Genomic DNA, 18,568 nt, shown 5'->3' with positions numbered 1-18,568 from the left:
CTGGTCTGTGAACGTGGATCTGCTCATCCAGGTCACACAGTTTCTCTGTCTCGTACCTAGCTTGCTTTGCTCATTCAAATCCCCGTCCTGGCCCCAGTGGGAATGCCAAGCTGGGTCCCTTTTAAATTTTCTAAATGACCTGAACAGACTGGGGGTCTTGTTTGTGCACATCAGTCCTCTAACCACCTGTCGTGACTAATCCCCTGCGTGGGAGGACAGACTGTGTGTTGTGGGGTACACACGAGTGGTGGGAGTGCAGAGGGAAGGGGCAGGGATCCTGGGGGCAAAGTAGCTGTGGAAAACCTAGAAGTCCTTGCTTTGGGTACTGGCCTGCCTTGGCACCCAGTTCACTCCATCAGAACTGGAGGCCATGGAAGGTGGAATATGGATGTGGAAAAAGATGAGCCTAGGATTTATGCATTTATTTTAAAGCTCTTGCTTATAAATAAAAAATGGCCCTATATTTTGGATCCATTATTGTTACTGTTGCTGCTGGCGATAATCTAGAGTGGGGATTATGAAGTCAGTTATTCAGCATTCAGGGCATTAGATGTCCCTTCAGTGGTTTCTGAATAAGTTTTTATTAAAAAACTTTATGCGATTTTTCAATATGATGCTTCCATAACACCTCTGTCTATAATTTTACATTAAGTAGCTTTTCATTTTTGTGGGAGTGAAATCTACAAGGTAAAATATGCCACCCTGCTTTACGGACTGCATCTGCCTCGTGTGTCACAGAAGCCATAATGGTGACACAGAAAACAGCTGGCTTCTGCATTAATAATCCTTAACAACACCTATCTAATAGGTGCATTTGCTCTCCCCTGAGGCTATCGATGTTAAAATCATGACATTTTTGTGAATAATTTTTGGTTTCAGCTGCAGAAAAAGAAAACCCAAGTTGAGATGGCTGGATGCACGGGATGTGATTTCATCATTTTTCTGAATTGCTAAGAACATCTCCTCCTCCCCATTAAAGAAACAATAAAATCAACTAATGAATTGGAAGCAAACACTAAGAATTGTTTCATGATGAAAGAAACTTGGGAATACTTTATTTTACCTAAATTCAAAACTATAACTGGCAGCATGTTACAATAGCATTTTCTAAGGATAGCTCTCCATGTCCAGAATTACTGGTTGGAAATGCTCTCCAGGCTACCGGAATTTTCATTTAGTGGAAGTAAAAGAGGAGATAATAGACATTGGAGCTATAATAAAAGACACCTTTTTAGAAGTAGCGTAAAAAGTGGTGACTAAAATAATGATGTTAAATAGTGTTTTCAGTTAATAAATTGCAGTGGTTCCCACCACACAATGATGAATCTCTTTTTACACTGGAGTAGGCTTTCCCATGGAATGAATCATTTTCCTTCACCTGGCTTGCTCTGGATAGCAGCTACTTGCTGATTACTCTACTGCAAGCATGTCAAACTCGCTTATGTGGCCCACAATGAATATTTTTGTGGCTCAGCCAATATAATGATATGTAAGAAACATTTTAATAAAAAATTTGTAACTTAATTTTTACAATATCCTGTTATACATAATTATTAATAACAAACTACAACGTTCGCTAATGACTGATTACTATAATGGGGTTGCATTCATTTCCCTTACGCGCCTTATGCGCAGGCACACCATTTCTCTCCACTAATACTAGCAGCAAATATTTTAGCAGCCGATTGCCACGTTATTAGTCTTGGACTGACTTGTTTGCTGCGCGTAACAGGAAATATTTCACTTTCAGAGAACGAGAAAAATAGGTTTATTTGCGTTATGCTTATTAATTTGTGCAGTTATTCAGTGTCTGGTAAGTTAATGTTCAAGAAAAAATGTTAAATTTTATTAAAATGTTCTTTTATTTTATAACGATTACTCATTTATTTCAGTCCTTTGTATTCAGCAGGTGTCTATTGAAATAAACCTATGTTTCTATGAAAATTGAAGCGTTTGTTTTTTTGTGGCCCACATAAATTTAAACCTTCTTTATTTGGCCCATGTTAGCCTTGAGTTTGACATGCTTGCTTGGGCTACCAGTGGTCGGTAAACTACGGCTCGCGAGCCACACCCCGGCTCTTTGGCCCCTTGAGTGTGGCTCTTCCACAAAATACTGACTTCTGCGCATGGGCCACGAAGTTTCAATTGCACTGTACATGCGAGCCCGCACATGGTATTTTGTGGAAGAGCCACACTCAAAGGGCCAAAGAGCCGCATATGGCTCGCGGCCGCAGTTTGCCGACCACTGGACTAGTCTATCTAAATTGGCTCACAAGTGTGTGTGATCTTATAACCTAAAAGCAGGAATACACTTTTTTCTCTATCCATAAATAACATTTCCTCTCAAACACATAATCCACATGTTGATATTTATATTTCACTCTTACCATTCCCTAAAATTCCCCCTTTAGACTGAAATAAGAAAGTGTGTCAATGTTAACTGCAAATATTTGTGACTTTCTCCAGGTAATTAGTTGCATGAAATGTGGGTTTCCAGGTGCATTAGAGAACATACGAAACGCTGGCTAGACACCGAAAGGTCATGTCCGATTGAGTTAGGAGAAAATTGGTATAAACCAAACATTAATGGACATGCTGCATATAAATTCTAAAATCGCTTCAACAAACAACAAGTGTTGGCGAGGATGTGGAGAAAAGGGAACCCCTATTCACTGTTGGTGGGAATACAGATTTGTGTAGCCACTGTGGAAAGCAGTATGGAGTTACTTCAAAAAATTAAAAATGGAACTGCCTCATGGCCTAGGGATTCCACTCCTGGGAATATATCCTAAGAATCCAGAAACACTAATTAAAAAAAATATATGTACCCCTATGTTCATTGCAGGATTATTTGGAAGCAGCCCAAGTATCCATCAGTAGATGAGTGAATAAAAAAGCTGTGGAACGTTTACACAATGGAATGCTACTTGGCCGTAAAAAGGAAATCTTACTCTTTGTGACAGCATGAATGGACCCGGAGAACATTACACTAAGTGAAATAAGCCCGTCAGAGAAAGACAAGTGTTATATGATTTCACTCATATATGGATGAATAAAACAAACTAACAAACAGAATAGAAACAGACTCATAGATAGAGAAAAGACTAACAGCTGTCAGAGGGGACTAGTGTTGCAGGGCTGGGTGAAAAAGGTGAAAGGACTAAGCAAAAAAAACCAAACCACACAAACAAACCAAAAAAAAAAAACAAAACAAACCCAAACCATGATACTGTTATTTCACTTTAAAAAGAAAAATAATTATTTAAAATCATTGTACATCCACTAACTATTACTCTGCGGTCCTTTTCATAAGCTGACATGCAGTGCTTGGGGGACACCTGTTTTTCCTGGGATGCCATGTGTGAAACTGATCTCAGAAGTGGTCTGGAGGAATTCCTTTCAGTTAAGACCTACTCCATCTACTATATCCTTGATACAGATTATGATTTGCAACTTTTAGGCATCTGGTCAACCTCTAGCCAAGCAGAAGATGGTACCTGCCTAACCATCCTCACCCAACACAAACAGGCAGGCCAAGAGCACACACCGTTCTCTTTACTTCCCCTTCTGCCCCTTCTGCTCCGGTCATTATTTTTCTCTTTCCCAGAAAATCATTTCTCAGCCCCATTTAGTTCTCCAGTGGTTGCTTAGCCTTGCTCTAAAACATCCTTGTGCAATTCTCACAAATTGATTTGGACGAAGCCTTTTGGGAAGGAACCTGCCTGGTCTGTGGAATTAAGCTGTTTTCACTTACGTGTAATCCAGCTTTAAGTGTGCATCAGGGAAGCTTCAGACACCACCAAGGCTGGTGTCCTATGCTGCTATCAGAGCTGCTCAATTTCTGCAAGACTTTAAAAACTGAAGGAAAATCTGTTTCTCCTGTTTATAACATAGTTTGTTGTCTTTCTAACTCATGTTTGTTTTTTGTTGAAAAGTTTAGGACAGTGATGATAATCTTTGTACTTTGGAGAAAGATGAAGTATGATGGTGAAAACATAAGTGGTTCCCTTTGATACATTTTTCTGGAAGGAGGCATTAATATATGTAGAATGTATTAGCTTTTATGAGAGCTACGAGCATGGGTTAAAGCCTGAACTGCCTATGTGCTATTGAGATATGTGTCTTTTGGAACCCATATAATGATAATGATAATAAGAATGTGCTAATATTTATTGAGAAGGCACTTCCAGAGCTGGTATCTGAGCCCAGCCAGTCTACACTCTCATCAACCACTCTGCTCTGTTGCCTCTTGGAGGGGAAAGATATTGTCCTTGTTACTGACATAAAACATGTTTGTATATGAAAGGAATTTTAGGGCCAAGTTTCAAAGACTTGATTTTGACCATGTCGCACAAACAAAGAAATATTTGTAAATAAAAACCCGGGTGACTCCTGACAGGACTTGAAACTGTAATGTTCCAAAGCATTTCTGGATACACCATCTACCTAAAGGAACCATTGTTTGGATTGCATTCTTTTTGGACTCTATTCAGCCCTCCCTAGCAGTTAATCAACATTTCCAGCTTGCAGAGGTGCCACTGTGAGCAGGAGTGCAAAGGCTGCTATTATTCTTGACATAGAAAGCAGAATAATAAAGGCAGACAAATCAGATTTGAGTGACAGGGGTAAAGATTAGGGCTCCAAAGAGAAACCCTTATGTAGAAAAGAATGAAAGAGTTGGTAGGCAGTATGTGGCAGCAATCTGCTCTATAATGCAGAGATAAAGACACCACTACCAGAGGGACCGTTGGTCCTTGATCCCTGAGACAGGTTGTACAGCAATATTGCATGAAGAGCTGGGAAGAGGCGCACAAGAAAGTGTTTGTAGCCGTGGAAGAGAGGAACGTGACAGATGTTCACACCACAAGAGCCTCCTGCTGGCTGAGTCACAGAGCATTCATCAGGCCTGTCTCCAAAGAGAACCCTCATAAACCCATCCAAGTACGTGTTCATGCTGTAAAGAGGGGAACAGAGAGAAGGCAATCAAGGAGAACAAAAAAGAACGGCACCCTTCCGAATGGAGGGGTTTGGTGACCCAAAGGATCTGGCTGCCTTCTGTCGAGGAGAAGAAAAGTGAAGGGGAAAGCCTATATTCACATGCTTCGGGGGCCCCTGCCAGAGAAATAAACGCTTGCATTAGTCTCTATCTTCTTTAATTAAGCTTCTCCCATGATACAAGTGAGGTCTCTTTTATTTAAGAAAAAAGAGAATAATCTAATAAGTGATAAAATAGAGATAAGTTGACCCCCTAGACATAGCTCAGTGCAGGCAATCTCAATTTTTTAAATGCAGCGAGGGGCATTACATCAGGAAATTCCCAGGAGCATCCTTCTGAGTGAGAAGGCAAGAAAAAGAAGTAACTTGCAATGACCAGTTAATATAATAATAATAATATAATAATAACTTGCTAACTGTTGGCTGCCTTGACAAACTTGTCCAAAGTGGTGTCATGTGTGATAAAGGAACCTGGTCATGAGAGTCAAGAAGGTATGCTTCAGGGCTCACCTTTTCACCTGCTAAATGGGATAGGGATGGGGAGAAAAATAGCCTAAAGTAGTTCCAAAAGCTGGTGTTGCAGCAAATTCACAAATTAGTAAAGGGTGGTTATTTATACAGATACCAGCACTGTGTAATTCCTGAGGTCACTGCTGTATTCCTGACTCTTTACTCAGCCAGTCACTTGGTGGTGCATGGAAATGTTTGTTTAATTTTGGATGAACTAGGCCTGAAAGATATGGCTTTGCTTCGCAAGGGTCTATGGTGCTGGAGGCCTGGGGAAGCCGGCAGCAGGGAAGCTACATGGGTACTTAGCTACAGCTCTACCCTTTCAAAGCCTGACCCTGGAAGAAAGATGTGACCTCATTTTTCCTTGCTGTTGAACAAAAGGCCCCTTAGGAGACCAGAAACACATGGCGTTTTTCCTAGGTTGAACACTGCATGCACTCTATTAAATATGCATGTCAGTCCATACGGTTTGCAAATACTTTTGTGTACATGATTCATTTGAGCTTATATAGATGAAGATCACTTAAATCAATTTGTGCTTTAAGTTTCAACTGTTTCAAAGACAAAACAGGCGAGTTGGGCTTAAAGATTCTGACATTTCTACCAGCTTAAAAAGATTTTATACTTTTCTACTTCCAATGAGGAACACCTATAAAGTACTATTAAAGATTTAAAAAGTATTTTTTTTAAGACAGTCTAAAACTGGGTGCCTGCTTAACATCAGACCATTCATCTTTAAATCATTCTGTATTAATTTAGGTTCCATTACTCGATGGATATATTCCCAACAAGGCATCTATAACAGCATAGGTGGATGTTAACTAATGTGATCTATTTTTAGTTTTATCTTTTATTTATGTATTTATTTTTTCAATCCTCACCCAAGGATATGTTTTTCATTGGTTCTAGAGAGAAAGGAAGCGAGAGGAGAGAGGGGAAGAGAGAGAGAGAGAGAGAGAGAGAGATTGAGATTCATCAATCAGGGTTCAAACCTGCAACCTGGGTATGTGCCCTGACTGGGAATCAAACCCGAGACCCCTCATTGTGTGGGACAATGCTGCAACCAACTGAGTTATACTGATCAGGGCAATTTTGGATTTATCTTTTAACCTGCGACCTGACTTTAAACATTCTCACCAGTAATGAGCAAGTTTATTAAGAGCACAGGGATGAGAGATGTATATGATCTGACCTTCTAGCTTATTGGCCAGTATCTTCTAAAATTAATCTGGTGAAGAGAAACTATTCCTTCAAAGGAAGTTTGTAGATAAGCTGTTAATTGCAACTGTTCATTTTTCCTTGGGAAAGTAGAGATGGAGAGTGAAATGCAGGCAGGCCCTGCATGGAGATCTTGGCACTGTTATTTGGAATATCTAGACCTCATGAGGGTCGCTGTTTGCCTATGTATATAAAGCATACTTCCCCACAACCTCCTTATTTAAATTTGGACCCTAGAGAATACTCCACTTGATGGGGCAATAGTTTTAAATCAACCTCAAATAGCATCGAGTAAGTGAACCCAAACATAACCTGCCACACCCTGACAATGTGAGGACAACATAGCCGGGAAGAGCAGTGCCAGCTGACCCAGAATCTGTACGTGAGGAGTGAGCTGCACTGGAGCTTGGAGGAATAAAAACAAAAGTTGTTTACGGAAGGCTTAGCTTTTGATTTAAAAAACATTTTTTTCTTCCAATTCTACTGAGAAATAATTTCAAGTGTTCACCTCCATCTGGAGGCCAACATGCAGGAGACAAAAGCTGCTTTATAAAGTATGGAGAACGTGTATAGATGTTCTGACACGTCCTGGCTGCAGGCATGACGTGCTGAGGAAAGTGTGTCTTATTCTAAGCATGTTATTTACTGCTTCAGAGGCCTGAAGGGGAGTTTTGAGCTATGAAAATATAAACCATATTTATCTCTCTGAAAACCCTTATGAAAAGTGTTCATACCACACAGAGTATGTGGAAGAAGAGCAGAAGAAAAACAGATGAACAGCAAACAGAAGGAAGTCACTTGAGCAAAGGTGCAGCTCCTGTGCGGGAGGGGAGGTTCTGGAGCCATTTCCACTATAAACCTTCACTCTGCATTTTTATTATCGTCACATAAAAGTTTGCTTCCAGCTCAAAGTCCCTAGAGAAAATGTCTTCTAGGTTTCTCTTTTTCAAATTATCAGCAAATTATAATTATGAACAAATAAAACTGATTATATAAGGTGGATATGGGGTGGTGGTGGGGATAAACAGGAAGAGGTAGGTCACTGTGGAGATAAGCGTTTAGTTTAACAAGATGGACTATCTCCAAAAACCATGCCTTGATTTACTGACATGTCCAAGGAAAGAATGTTAGTAGAATAGGAGTTGACTAGCCCTTAACTTAGAAAAGAAACAATCACAGGTGCTGGCGATGACAATCCTCAAATTCATGCAGGTGGTAGATGCTTTGTTGGGCCAATATGAGATAACCTTCTTGCCAAGTTGGAATATTTTACTGCTTAATTGGTGTCTGGCCCACAGTAACTCCCAATTCATTCATTCATTCATTCATTCATTCATTCATTCACTCATTCATTCACTCATTCTTGTATTCTCATTCAGCATCTGCTTCTAGCCAGCTCTCTACCACGCGGTTGGTAGATACTTGTTGAATCCATGAATGTGCTCTGGGGCATTTTTCTGGTGTGAGGTCATGAGGCAACATTCTGCCCAGGCATCTCCCTCTTTAGCTGGCCTGTGACACAAAATGTCCTTGCGAGGCTGAGGGTAGTTCTGTTTGATGGACAGTGACATTTCTCATTGTAAACAACTAGCTGTATCTGGTTTTTTATATCAGTCCCTGTGGCCTATGCCAGTGCGACCTGAAGTCCTGAGACATGCCACTGAGCACCCAGAGTCTCTGAGCATAACAGATGTAACTTTAACTCTGCATTGTTAACATCCACGCATGGTTCTCTTCTTGAGTATAGTGCCTTGGGTATAGTCCACTTCATCTTTTCTTTTGTCTGAATTGTGCTAACTTGACAGGGCTGGCTACTGGATTGGAACTCTGAGCTTAGCCTTGATCTTCCCATGTAAGGTCTCTTTTTGTGCAGGCCAGGGCTAATGGGTCTCCACACAGGTGCTCAGACACCTGTGTGGGAACAGGGAGAGCCCGGATGGGGTCATATTTGAGGACATCTAAGACAATTTTAATTAAAAGGTATTTTCAGATATGACCGTATCACAGAAAATTTGCTTCTTTGAGAAGCATAACTTAGAAGGGAAGGGGTTGCACTATAGATTCGTTTTATTAAAGACTAACCATGAGATTTTGAGGGGTGTGCTTTGTAAAGCCCGTGAAAGAGGCAGCATGCAGTACATGGGAAGGAGCATAAGCTCTGAGCCTCTTCTCAGGGGGAGAAGCACATCATCGTGCATTACTAGCATCCCCGTCCGCACACTGCAGCACACAGCTACACGTTAGTTCTGTTTCCAACCCCTGCTTCTCTCCTCATGGGTCTCAATTCTGATACTCATGAAATGAGATGAGTAATAACAAAGTAGTCAGAGGATAGAAAATACATTACATTGGTTATAGCACAAAGCCTAGTACACAATAGGCACTTAATATTTCTTGAATGAATAGACAAATAAAAATGCTGCGTTTCAGAAAGAAAAGTATTATATCAACCCAAATTACTAATATGGAAAGAAAATATATTTATCCCTTTTTATTAAATGAGAAGGAAACACACTTAAAATCAACAGTTTTTGACACTATAATATATTCATATTAGAAAACATATTTAGTCATATGCAACCTAGGTTATTGAATAAAATAAAACCTACAACTGCCCTGCTGCTATTATTGTCTGACTTATTCATTTCTCACCCAGATTTTTCTGTGATTACTCCCTATTATCTCAGTTTCCAGTTTCTGTCCAGGATAATTCCACACTAATTAATCTGCTTAAAGCACTGTTTTCTTCCCTTGTCTCCCTGCCTTTCATTAAATAACACGCCTTATTCAAAGTCTCTTAAGTGTCCTCACTTTACCTCTCGGTCCTTTGTTCTTAGCCCCGCTAGCTCAGGGTTTTTATCTGGGTGGCCAGATTGTTCAGGCTGGGTTTTATTAATTCTGTGAGTGCCTAAACAGCTATGCAAAATTGTGTGTACATGTGAATTTTTCCAGAGAGAAGATCCATTTCAACAAGTGATTTAGGAAACTCAAGAAGCCACAGAGGTGAAGACCTTTGCTATCTCACACCTTCTGTGGGGGCGGTGCTCCTCCCAAACCTCAGCAGTCCTCCCACTCGCTAGTCCTCTGATAAGGGAACTCATCCTTCAAGGCCCGCTGAAGTCTTGCCCTGCCTCCTTCCTCCCATCCCCCACCATGTCCTCTACCCCTTCTTCGGCTCCTGGGTACCCCAGCCAAGTGCTGGGGCATTACCACCTGACTATGACATGCCCTCCAGATTTCATGGTTTACAGCTGCTCCCCCTGAAGGAGTTACAGGGAAGTTCCTCCGATATTTGTGTGCCCAACCCACAGATGAGCTTAGACGTGAGGAAGAGGGACACGGTGCTGGGCAGGCCCTGCCCATCACAGACTTACTGAGTTCCTTCCACAACAACCTGGCACCATCTTTTCTGAGTTCTTTAAAGCGGGAGTCTTGAAGACAGTTTTAAAATAAAAGTAAACAATAATAAATAGAACACTTCTGCAGGGCCCCCTGGTTTGTATACCATGTGGCTGGCAGGTGTTCTCCCGAATCATTTTGGAGTGGTTCTAAATGTGTTCTAAATGTGTTCCTCCAGCTCAAGGCCCGCACAGTCTTCTGTGGGGTATCCGGGTACCTTTACACTGTGAAATATAGTAAGTTCTGGGCAATCCTACCCAGCTGTGTACTCATCTGCCCCTCACAGTGAACTGTGCTTTTGAAATCCTAAGTCTGCCCTGGCTCTGAGTGTGGACATGGAGTAACAAACGTGCTTCCTCTCCTTTGATCCCTGGTGCGCCTAATCATAAATCCTGAATGCTACAGTTGTACTAATGGCTGGTCAGGCAGATGTGATGAAGTGAATACTGGGTCATCAAAGTGTTAGCCACCAGACGGAAAACAATTAAATGGAGGGGAAATAGGAAGAACATACTAAAAAAAGCCACAGCTTGAATGTGGTCCCTTCAATTTGCAGAAACATTACCATTATCATCAAAGGTCAAAGTCAGTTGCTGGTAGAAAAATCAATAAAGCTGAGGGAGGGGAAGAGACTAAATAGATAAATTCATGACATGCCCTCTATATTGAAGGAACTTGTTGAAAATCTATGTATTTCCAACTCTTGGGAATAAAAGTGGTTGTCAGTTTCATGGGTTCCTGCTATGAATAGGTTTTAAAGAATTACATCAGTGCAAAATAGAGGGGAAAAAAAGGAAGCAGAGATTGAAACATTGCATTTGTCTGGTAGTCTTTATCACTCATTTTGTTGGATTCTTAGGTGTTTGTGTTTTTATTTGAATGAAGGTGATCCATGTGCATGTTCTACCTCTCCATGCCAATTACTGCAGATGGCCAGAAATCTTTATTACTGGCAATCTGAGAACACAGTTACAAGTAAACTTGTAGCATACTATACAGGTATACCTTGTTTTACTGTCCTTTGCATTATTGTATTTTGCAGACGGTATGTTTTTTACAAATTGAAAGTTTGGGGCAGCCCTGAGTCAAGCAAGTCTATTGGCCCTATTTTTATTTTTTCGCCTTATTTTTCCAACAGCATTTGCTCACTTTATGTCTGTGTCACATTTTGGGAATTCTCTCAGTATTTTAAACTTGTTAATTATTACATTTTTATGGTGATCCATGATCAGCAATCTTTGATGTTAATATTGTAATTTGGGGAGCCATCATTATCATCATCATCGGAACTTGAAGATGTGACTGAACTGCTATAATCTCATGATAAAACTTTAATGAATGAGGAGTTGCTTCTTATGGATGAGCAAAGAAAGTGGTTTTCTGAGATGGAATCTACTGGTGAACATGCCATGAAAATTGTTATAACAACATCAATGGATTCAGAATATTACATACATTTAGTTGATAAATCACAGAAGAGTTTGAGGGGATGGCTACCATATTTGACAGCACAGATAGAGACAATTTCAACCACTGCAGGAAGTCTACTGGACAGTATTGCAAGAAATGTTGGGATTCTGCTCTCTGGCTACAACGGCCTTTTCTCCTATTCTGTGACTCTTAAACTGAACCTGGCATCCTTTCCTCTCCTTGCAGTCCACTGGACACCTAAGACCCTCCTGCCACCAAGCCTAGACCTTCCAACCATGATTTTCTTGGCATCCTTGACTCCCCTGCTTCTTGACTTTCTGTGTACAGGCTCCTGCTAGTCCCTAATCATTGGCAGGTCACATCCTTTTGATTTTCCAGCTCTTGTTTATTGGGTATAATGAACTACTGGAAACAATGATAAAATAATAAAATGGAGAGAAAGTATGCTCTTTAACCCTAACTGGGTCCTCTCTGCTTCTTAGCACTTCTTCAATTCATTTTTATTGACTCATTAATTCATCCTCATTCTCCACAGATGACTTGCCTCATAATTGGTGGGGAAGATGATAAAAAAGACCAGGCCATGAACTTCCTCAACATGTTCCTATAGCTTTATTTCAGTTTTCCTTTAGCCAAAGTGATCCACCATCTGCTTTCCACCCACGAGCACAAATTTCTTGAATTCAGATCTTTGCTCATGATATCTCTGCCATTTAGAAGTTCTCCCAATCTCACCTCAGCCACAATGCTGTTTTCAGATCATTACGTCTGATCTAAAATATATTTTCTTCTCCAAGTTCCCCTAACATTTTCTCTGTACTTCTCACACAAGTTTTTAATTGATTGTGTACATACTAATATATAGGCATTTCACATCTTCCCCACTAAACTGCAAGTAGTGTGAGAAACAGAGCTTGCTGGAGTCAGCTTGCATCTCTGGTGGCAACTGACACAGGTCTTTGCACATAGGGTGTTTAGTACATATATGTTTAATGAATACATATATTTTCAGATGTCAGATTAATTCCTAAGGTAGAGAGATTTAATTCAATAATGAACTGATGAATATAATTCTTATAATGATCTCAATATTAAATTCTAACTAAACCATTACATACCAAACCTTCTGCTGATAAAACAGGGTGTATGTGTTGGTGACTAGAACTGCAATAAATGGTGCTATAGCAATGTGCAAATATCTGAGGGAGGGTGAAGTAGGTACACAATGATACAGAATGGGCAAATAACTGAAGAAAGACATTAAAGCTGAAATAAACTTACCTTGGGTAGCAATATAATGATTGGGTCGATGATAGCCCTAAAAATAAATGAGAAAGAATATTTCACAAACCTAAAATTAATAAGCAGCACAGAGGTCACATGCTAAGTTTGCCAAAATGAACGCATCCACAAATACCAACAGTTGCATCACTTGAAAGTTAAATTATCAGACTAAGTGCCATTGAGTTCCTCTTAATAAACAAAGGTGCATCAAATACTACAATTCTGATGCTTGCAGAGGGGGTGTGAGTAACTGAATTGCACACTGCCTGTGAGATGATAGATGAGCAATAAACACCAACAACTTATGGATTCTCCAAAATAACTTGACCATGGCTCTTAGTAGAGTGAAAATAGGCTGAGAATGTACAATAGAATTTCATTTATGGTTGGGCATTATTGGCAATGTGCCAAGGCTTTAACACATATTCTGTTATATTGGTATAGGCAGTTATATCAATAGTAGTACTAAACATCATTCTTAAACACTGCTAATACCATGACATGACGCTGTAGCAGAGACCAGGAATTTAAAGAGGCAGCAATTAGATAAGACTCCCTTCCTTTCACTGTGACCCTATAAGAAGGGGAAAGATGAAAACGGAGACCACATAAAGAAGGGGGCAAAGAACACTGTAGACTCAATATCTGGGAAAGGTAAAGTCAACTTAGAGAAAATTAAACACAAGAAACATGATGTCACCACGGACCTTAATACTTTCCATCTCTGTCCCCTGAAATGACCTAAAATACTGCATCCAAAGCCACGTGGAAAACAGTGAAGAAACTTAAAGAGGAAATATGGATTTTTTTTAGACAACTTAAATGCATATCTGTTAGATTGTTTTGTTCTTCAAAACAGGTTGAACAACAAAATAACAAAAAACAAAAGCAAACAAATTCTTTTGTACAACTGACCTGCTATGGGTTTCAAACATAGAATCATGGCACAGATTAAATACGATTATTTAGATGACCCCTCACTTCTTGCCAGCTGATAAACTCCACAGGGCAAGATCCTGGTCTGATTCATTTGCTCTATATGTCGGTGCTAGCAAGGTGCTAGGAGATAGGAGGAACTCATTTGTTAAACTGAAATAATCCACACAGTCCATTAATGACCTATATTGCTAAACACAATGGCCATTTTTCAATCCTCATCTAATTGATCTATCAGCAGCATGAACGCAATTAATCCCCTTGAAATACTTTCTTTGTTGGCTTCCAGGATAGAACACTCTCCTGGTCTTCCTACTCCCTCCCTAGCTACCCTTCCTTATTCATTTGTTGCTTCCTCCCCTTCACCTTGATGTGATGTTGATGTGCCCAGTTCTTAAGACTCTTTCCTCTGTCTACTCACTTCTTGTTGATCTCATTCAGTCTCATGGGCTTCAATACTATCTGTGCATGGATGAGTCCTGCATTCTTACTTCCAGTCTTGGCCTTTCCCCTGAAATCCTGATGTGATATCAATTGCCTACTTTACATCTCCACTTGGATGTTTAACATTTATTTAAAACTTAAAACTGGACTCATGTCCTACCTACCTCCTATCTGAATCTGCTCCATTTACAGTCTTCTTCTCAGATAATTGTAACTCCATTTCTTGAAGGCATTCTGACCCCTCTCTTCTTCCTACACCCCTTAGCCAATGTGCCAGCAAATCCATTGTCTCTATTTTCAGCATAAATCCACCATCTGATCATTTCTCACCCTCCAGTGCCACCACTCGGCCTCGCCACCATCTCTCTCTCTGATTGCTTCCACAGCCATCTAACAGGTCTCCTTGCTTCTACTCTCATCCATCTGCAGTTCATCCTCTTCACAGCTGCTGGATCATGTCATTCCTCCATTCGAATCCCTCTTATGACTGCCCACCTCATAGTAAAAGCCAAAGTGCTTATGGCTGTTTCTGTCACCTGGCTCCACGACTTCTCTCATCTCATCACCTACGACTCTCTTTCCCTTCACAACATTCTACCAACACTCGCCAGCTTGTTTATCTTCAAATTCGCCAGGCATCCTCCATATCAAGACCTTTTCACAGCTGTTTCTCAGCCTGGAATGCTCTTCCCCCAGACATCTACATGCTCAATCTCTCATTTTCCTTTGCTCAAATGTACTTTCTCAGTGGAGCTGACTCCAGCCGCTCTATTCAAAATTGCAATCCATCTCTGCTGGTCTCCTTATTCCCCCTTTATGGCTTTTGTTTTCTACATGGCACATACTACCATCAGAACAACTGACTTATTTCATTTATTGGCTCTTTCTCTCAATTGGCTCATCAGCTCCATTAGGTTAGAGGTTTGCTTTTTGTTTTGGTATGAGTTGTTCACAGTTATATCTCCAGTATCTAAAACAGTAACTGGCATGTAATAGGTGCTCAATAAAATCCTATTGACTAAATGAATAAAGAGGCCCTGAATACTGACTCTTTTCTAAGTTAAAATTAAAACTAATTAATCTGGTAGTTTCATTACTTTTATGTCTTTCTTCCTCTGTATTGCTACCCACCCATTTTTTTAAGCTTAATTCAAATTACCTCCACTACAATGCCTAATCTGATCACATTTAGATCTTCAGTCAGATTCATCAAACACTTCTTAAGTGCTTGCAATATTTCGAGCATGTACCATGTGCAGGGAATGCAAAGCTGAGTAAGACATTGTCACTGTGCTCAGGGATTGTAGGAGCTGGAATTGGAGTATGAAGAAGATTCCCTTGGAATACCCCAAAAGAAGGAGTGTTATAGAGAAGAGGTTTCTTCATCTTCTAAATTGCGAGGCTTCAGGGAGAAGGTAATAGGTCTTGCATACCTCTCAGTACTCATGTAAGATACTCACTAAATATTTCACTGAACAACAGAATAAGTGCAATGCATTTTACTCAAAAAATCTAACTGGGGTTGAGTATGTTTTTAGTTATTATCAAAATAATATAGGGGTCTTCATTTGAAGAATGAAATATGAATTATTTTTCAAATAATCATGCCCCGACCCCATACACTAATCGATAACCAAACTTTCATCCCTTTCCAGGTGACACTAAAAAGAACATTCTTTCCTAAAAGAATATATTTTTATTGATTTCAGAGAGGAAGAGATAGAAACATCAATGATGAGAGAGAATCACTGATCGGCTGCCTCTTGCATGCTGCTCACCTGGGACCGAGCCCCCAACCTGGGCTTGTGCCCTGACCAGGAATCGAACCATGACCTCTTGGTTCATAGGTTGATGCTCAACCACTGGGCCACACAGGCTGGGCTAAAAATAACATTCTTATAGTTATTTTTAGGTAACTCTTGGAGATTATAATACTAGGACTTTTAATAGCATCTGAGTAATACTCAACCAAGAAAATAAAAGAATTGCCAAACCGGTTTGGCTCAGTGGATAGAGCGTCGGCCTGCGGACTCAAGGGTCCCAGGTTCGATTCCGGTCAAGGGCATGTACCTTGGTTGCGGGCACATCCCCAGTAGGAGGTGTGCAGGAGGCAGCTGGTCGATGTTTCTCTCTCATCGATTTTTAGGTAACTCTTGGAGATTGTAATACTAGGACTTTTAATAGCATCTGAGTAATACTCAACCAAGAAAATAAAAGAATATATGTATAAAACCTGTGCATGGAGGTATTGGTGGACTAGGAAATAGTGTGACAGCCAAGCAGAGAATGGCTTGGGAACTGTAAGAGGGCAAAAATGTGCTTAATGTAAACTTGGGCTGTAGAGGTAACAGCAGCTTTCCCTTGATTTTCAGTCTACTTTTGATTTCATTCATTCTTCCAACTGAAAATATGCTGCCACCTAAAGAATTTATTCTAATGTAAGACATTAAGTTAACATGATGCAGAATGAACAAAGAAGCAGTCTTCAATAATTAAACAGCTTGCATATTTAAGGGCATGTCTTGCGTGCATCAGAAGTCCTGGTTAACAGCTGCAGACTACTTTGAAGGCAACTTAAAAGTGCAGTGATGACAAGAGATGGCAAATCATTGAATTAGGAATTAGAGAGTTTTGTCCTCTTAATATGCAAACAGATTTTTTTAACGTGTCAAACAATCAAAGTTGTTGACAAAAAATGAAAATAACATTTTCTGAGTCCACATTGACATGGGATGGCAAAAAAGGCACTGAATGTTACAGAGAAGTTGCCAGCAAAGAGGCTGATTTGAGAAAAGGAGTGGCCAAACCCTCACTGTAAAGTTCTGTGATGTGTGGGGGTTGATGTGAGTGCTTCAGGAAGCGGACCAACATGTGTCCACCGGTCCTGTGGCATGTGGTATGTGTCAGAACAGGTAGGCTTATTGACAGTTTCAAGGTACATACATCGATATAATTCCCATTGATGTAGTCTGAGTTGTTGTCTCCTTCTAAGGTCTGCAGCCTCACCCGGGAATGATCATCTGAAAAGGAAAAGGAAAACGATTAACAAAAGCAATCTGTTGAGATGCTCAGAGCCTGGGATTAAAAGAACATTACATGGAGACCATCAACATCCATGCTGCTTTAAAGATAGAGTTAAATACCACACTTTCTACATTTCCTATTTTGCTATTAAGACTGGTAAGAATTTACAATTCTTTGAATTTCACAGTAAATCTCATTACCTTATTCTTTGATCATTTATGGATATGTAGAGTTGGGGGAAGTTTGAAACTTCTACATAAGAGTCCTCTGAATCACAACGGAATTTTTTTTCTTGAATTGAAAGTTTAGTAACTTCACTAAATCACAGATAAGCCCTGAGATTTTGAAGGCTGCCTATGACATCCACCTTGACAAATGATGGTTATAAACCACAGCCCAGCCGTCTGGGAGGTGAGGACGTGGTTCTAACTTCAGTCATCGTCCATGATTTCTCTAAGCCCTCCCTCTGCACCTGAGGGCATACAGGCAGGTAGAGCAAGGCTCTCCCCATCAGTCATGTGACTACATGAGACTCAATTATGCCAGCAAGCCTGAGCAATGCATCTGGAGAAGGGAATGACAGCACATGCCTCAAACTGGGCTACTTTAAGGATTAAACGAAAACACATTTAACACATCGTGTCAAGCATGATGTCCGACACACAAGTACTGGATAGGGGTTGTGTTTATGGTATTAGTCAACTATATTTAAATTATTTTCTGAATGAAAAATTTTCTCCACAAATACCATTGAGAAATCTCAATTATTTCCTTGAAAATTTATATTTTAAAAAGAAAAGTTCAAAAAACCCTATAAGGCCAGATGTTTTCCTTTTTGCTCACTGTTCTATTCCTGACCCCAAGATTAAGGCCTGGAACATACCTGGTTTCCCCTCAATTTGTTTTTTTAAATGAATAAAGTGAAACTTTTATTGTGTGCAAAATCTGTGATATAAAAACTATTTTCCTACATGAATGCTGTTTTTAGCAGAGAAATCTTTCCTTCCAAATAGATGACAGTAACCCAGGACTGGATGCAGATGCAGTCAGAATTTTTCTCAGGGTGACCTGCTTTACTATATTTTGCTAAAAACCCGAGGCTCCCTGTCCATAGATTGCTCGTGTTGTGGGGGAGGTGGGCCCGTGAGGCACAGGGTATGTGTGGATTGTTATGGCTTTTGTATTTGTTAGGAGAGCCGGTGCACACACACAGCTATTCCAGGGTGGAGCTATAAGCATTCCGCAGGTAAAGCCGCTTGAGCCTCCTGGATGAAGGATGCTACAATAGAACTGAATCATGGCCGTTCTACACACATCGGGCTTTTAG

The 18,568-nt window shown here is 40.3% G+C and overlaps 1 protein-coding gene across 1 annotated transcript in view; it reads right to left on the bottom strand.

Moving 5' to 3' along the window:
* The window catches only part of PTPRM (protein tyrosine phosphatase, receptor type M), a 633,774-nt gene that overhangs the window by 57,825 nt on the left and 557,381 nt on the right, over positions 1-18,568 (bottom strand). Inside the window, 2 exon segments of the mRNA XM_023754237.1 lie at positions 12,835-12,871; positions 17,161-17,237. Coding sequence (XP_023610005.1) covers positions 12,835-12,871; positions 17,161-17,237 — 114 coding nt within the window.

Source organism: Myotis lucifugus, unplaced genomic scaffold (genome assembly GCF_000147115.1).
Source record: "Myotis lucifugus unplaced genomic scaffold, Myoluc2.0 scaffold_58, whole genome shotgun sequence".
NCBI classification, from domain to species: Eukaryota; Metazoa; Chordata; class Mammalia; order Chiroptera; family Vespertilionidae; genus Myotis; species Myotis lucifugus.
The sequence above is the reverse complement of the archived record's forward strand: the minus strand, read 5'-3'. Positions and strand labels throughout refer to the sequence as shown.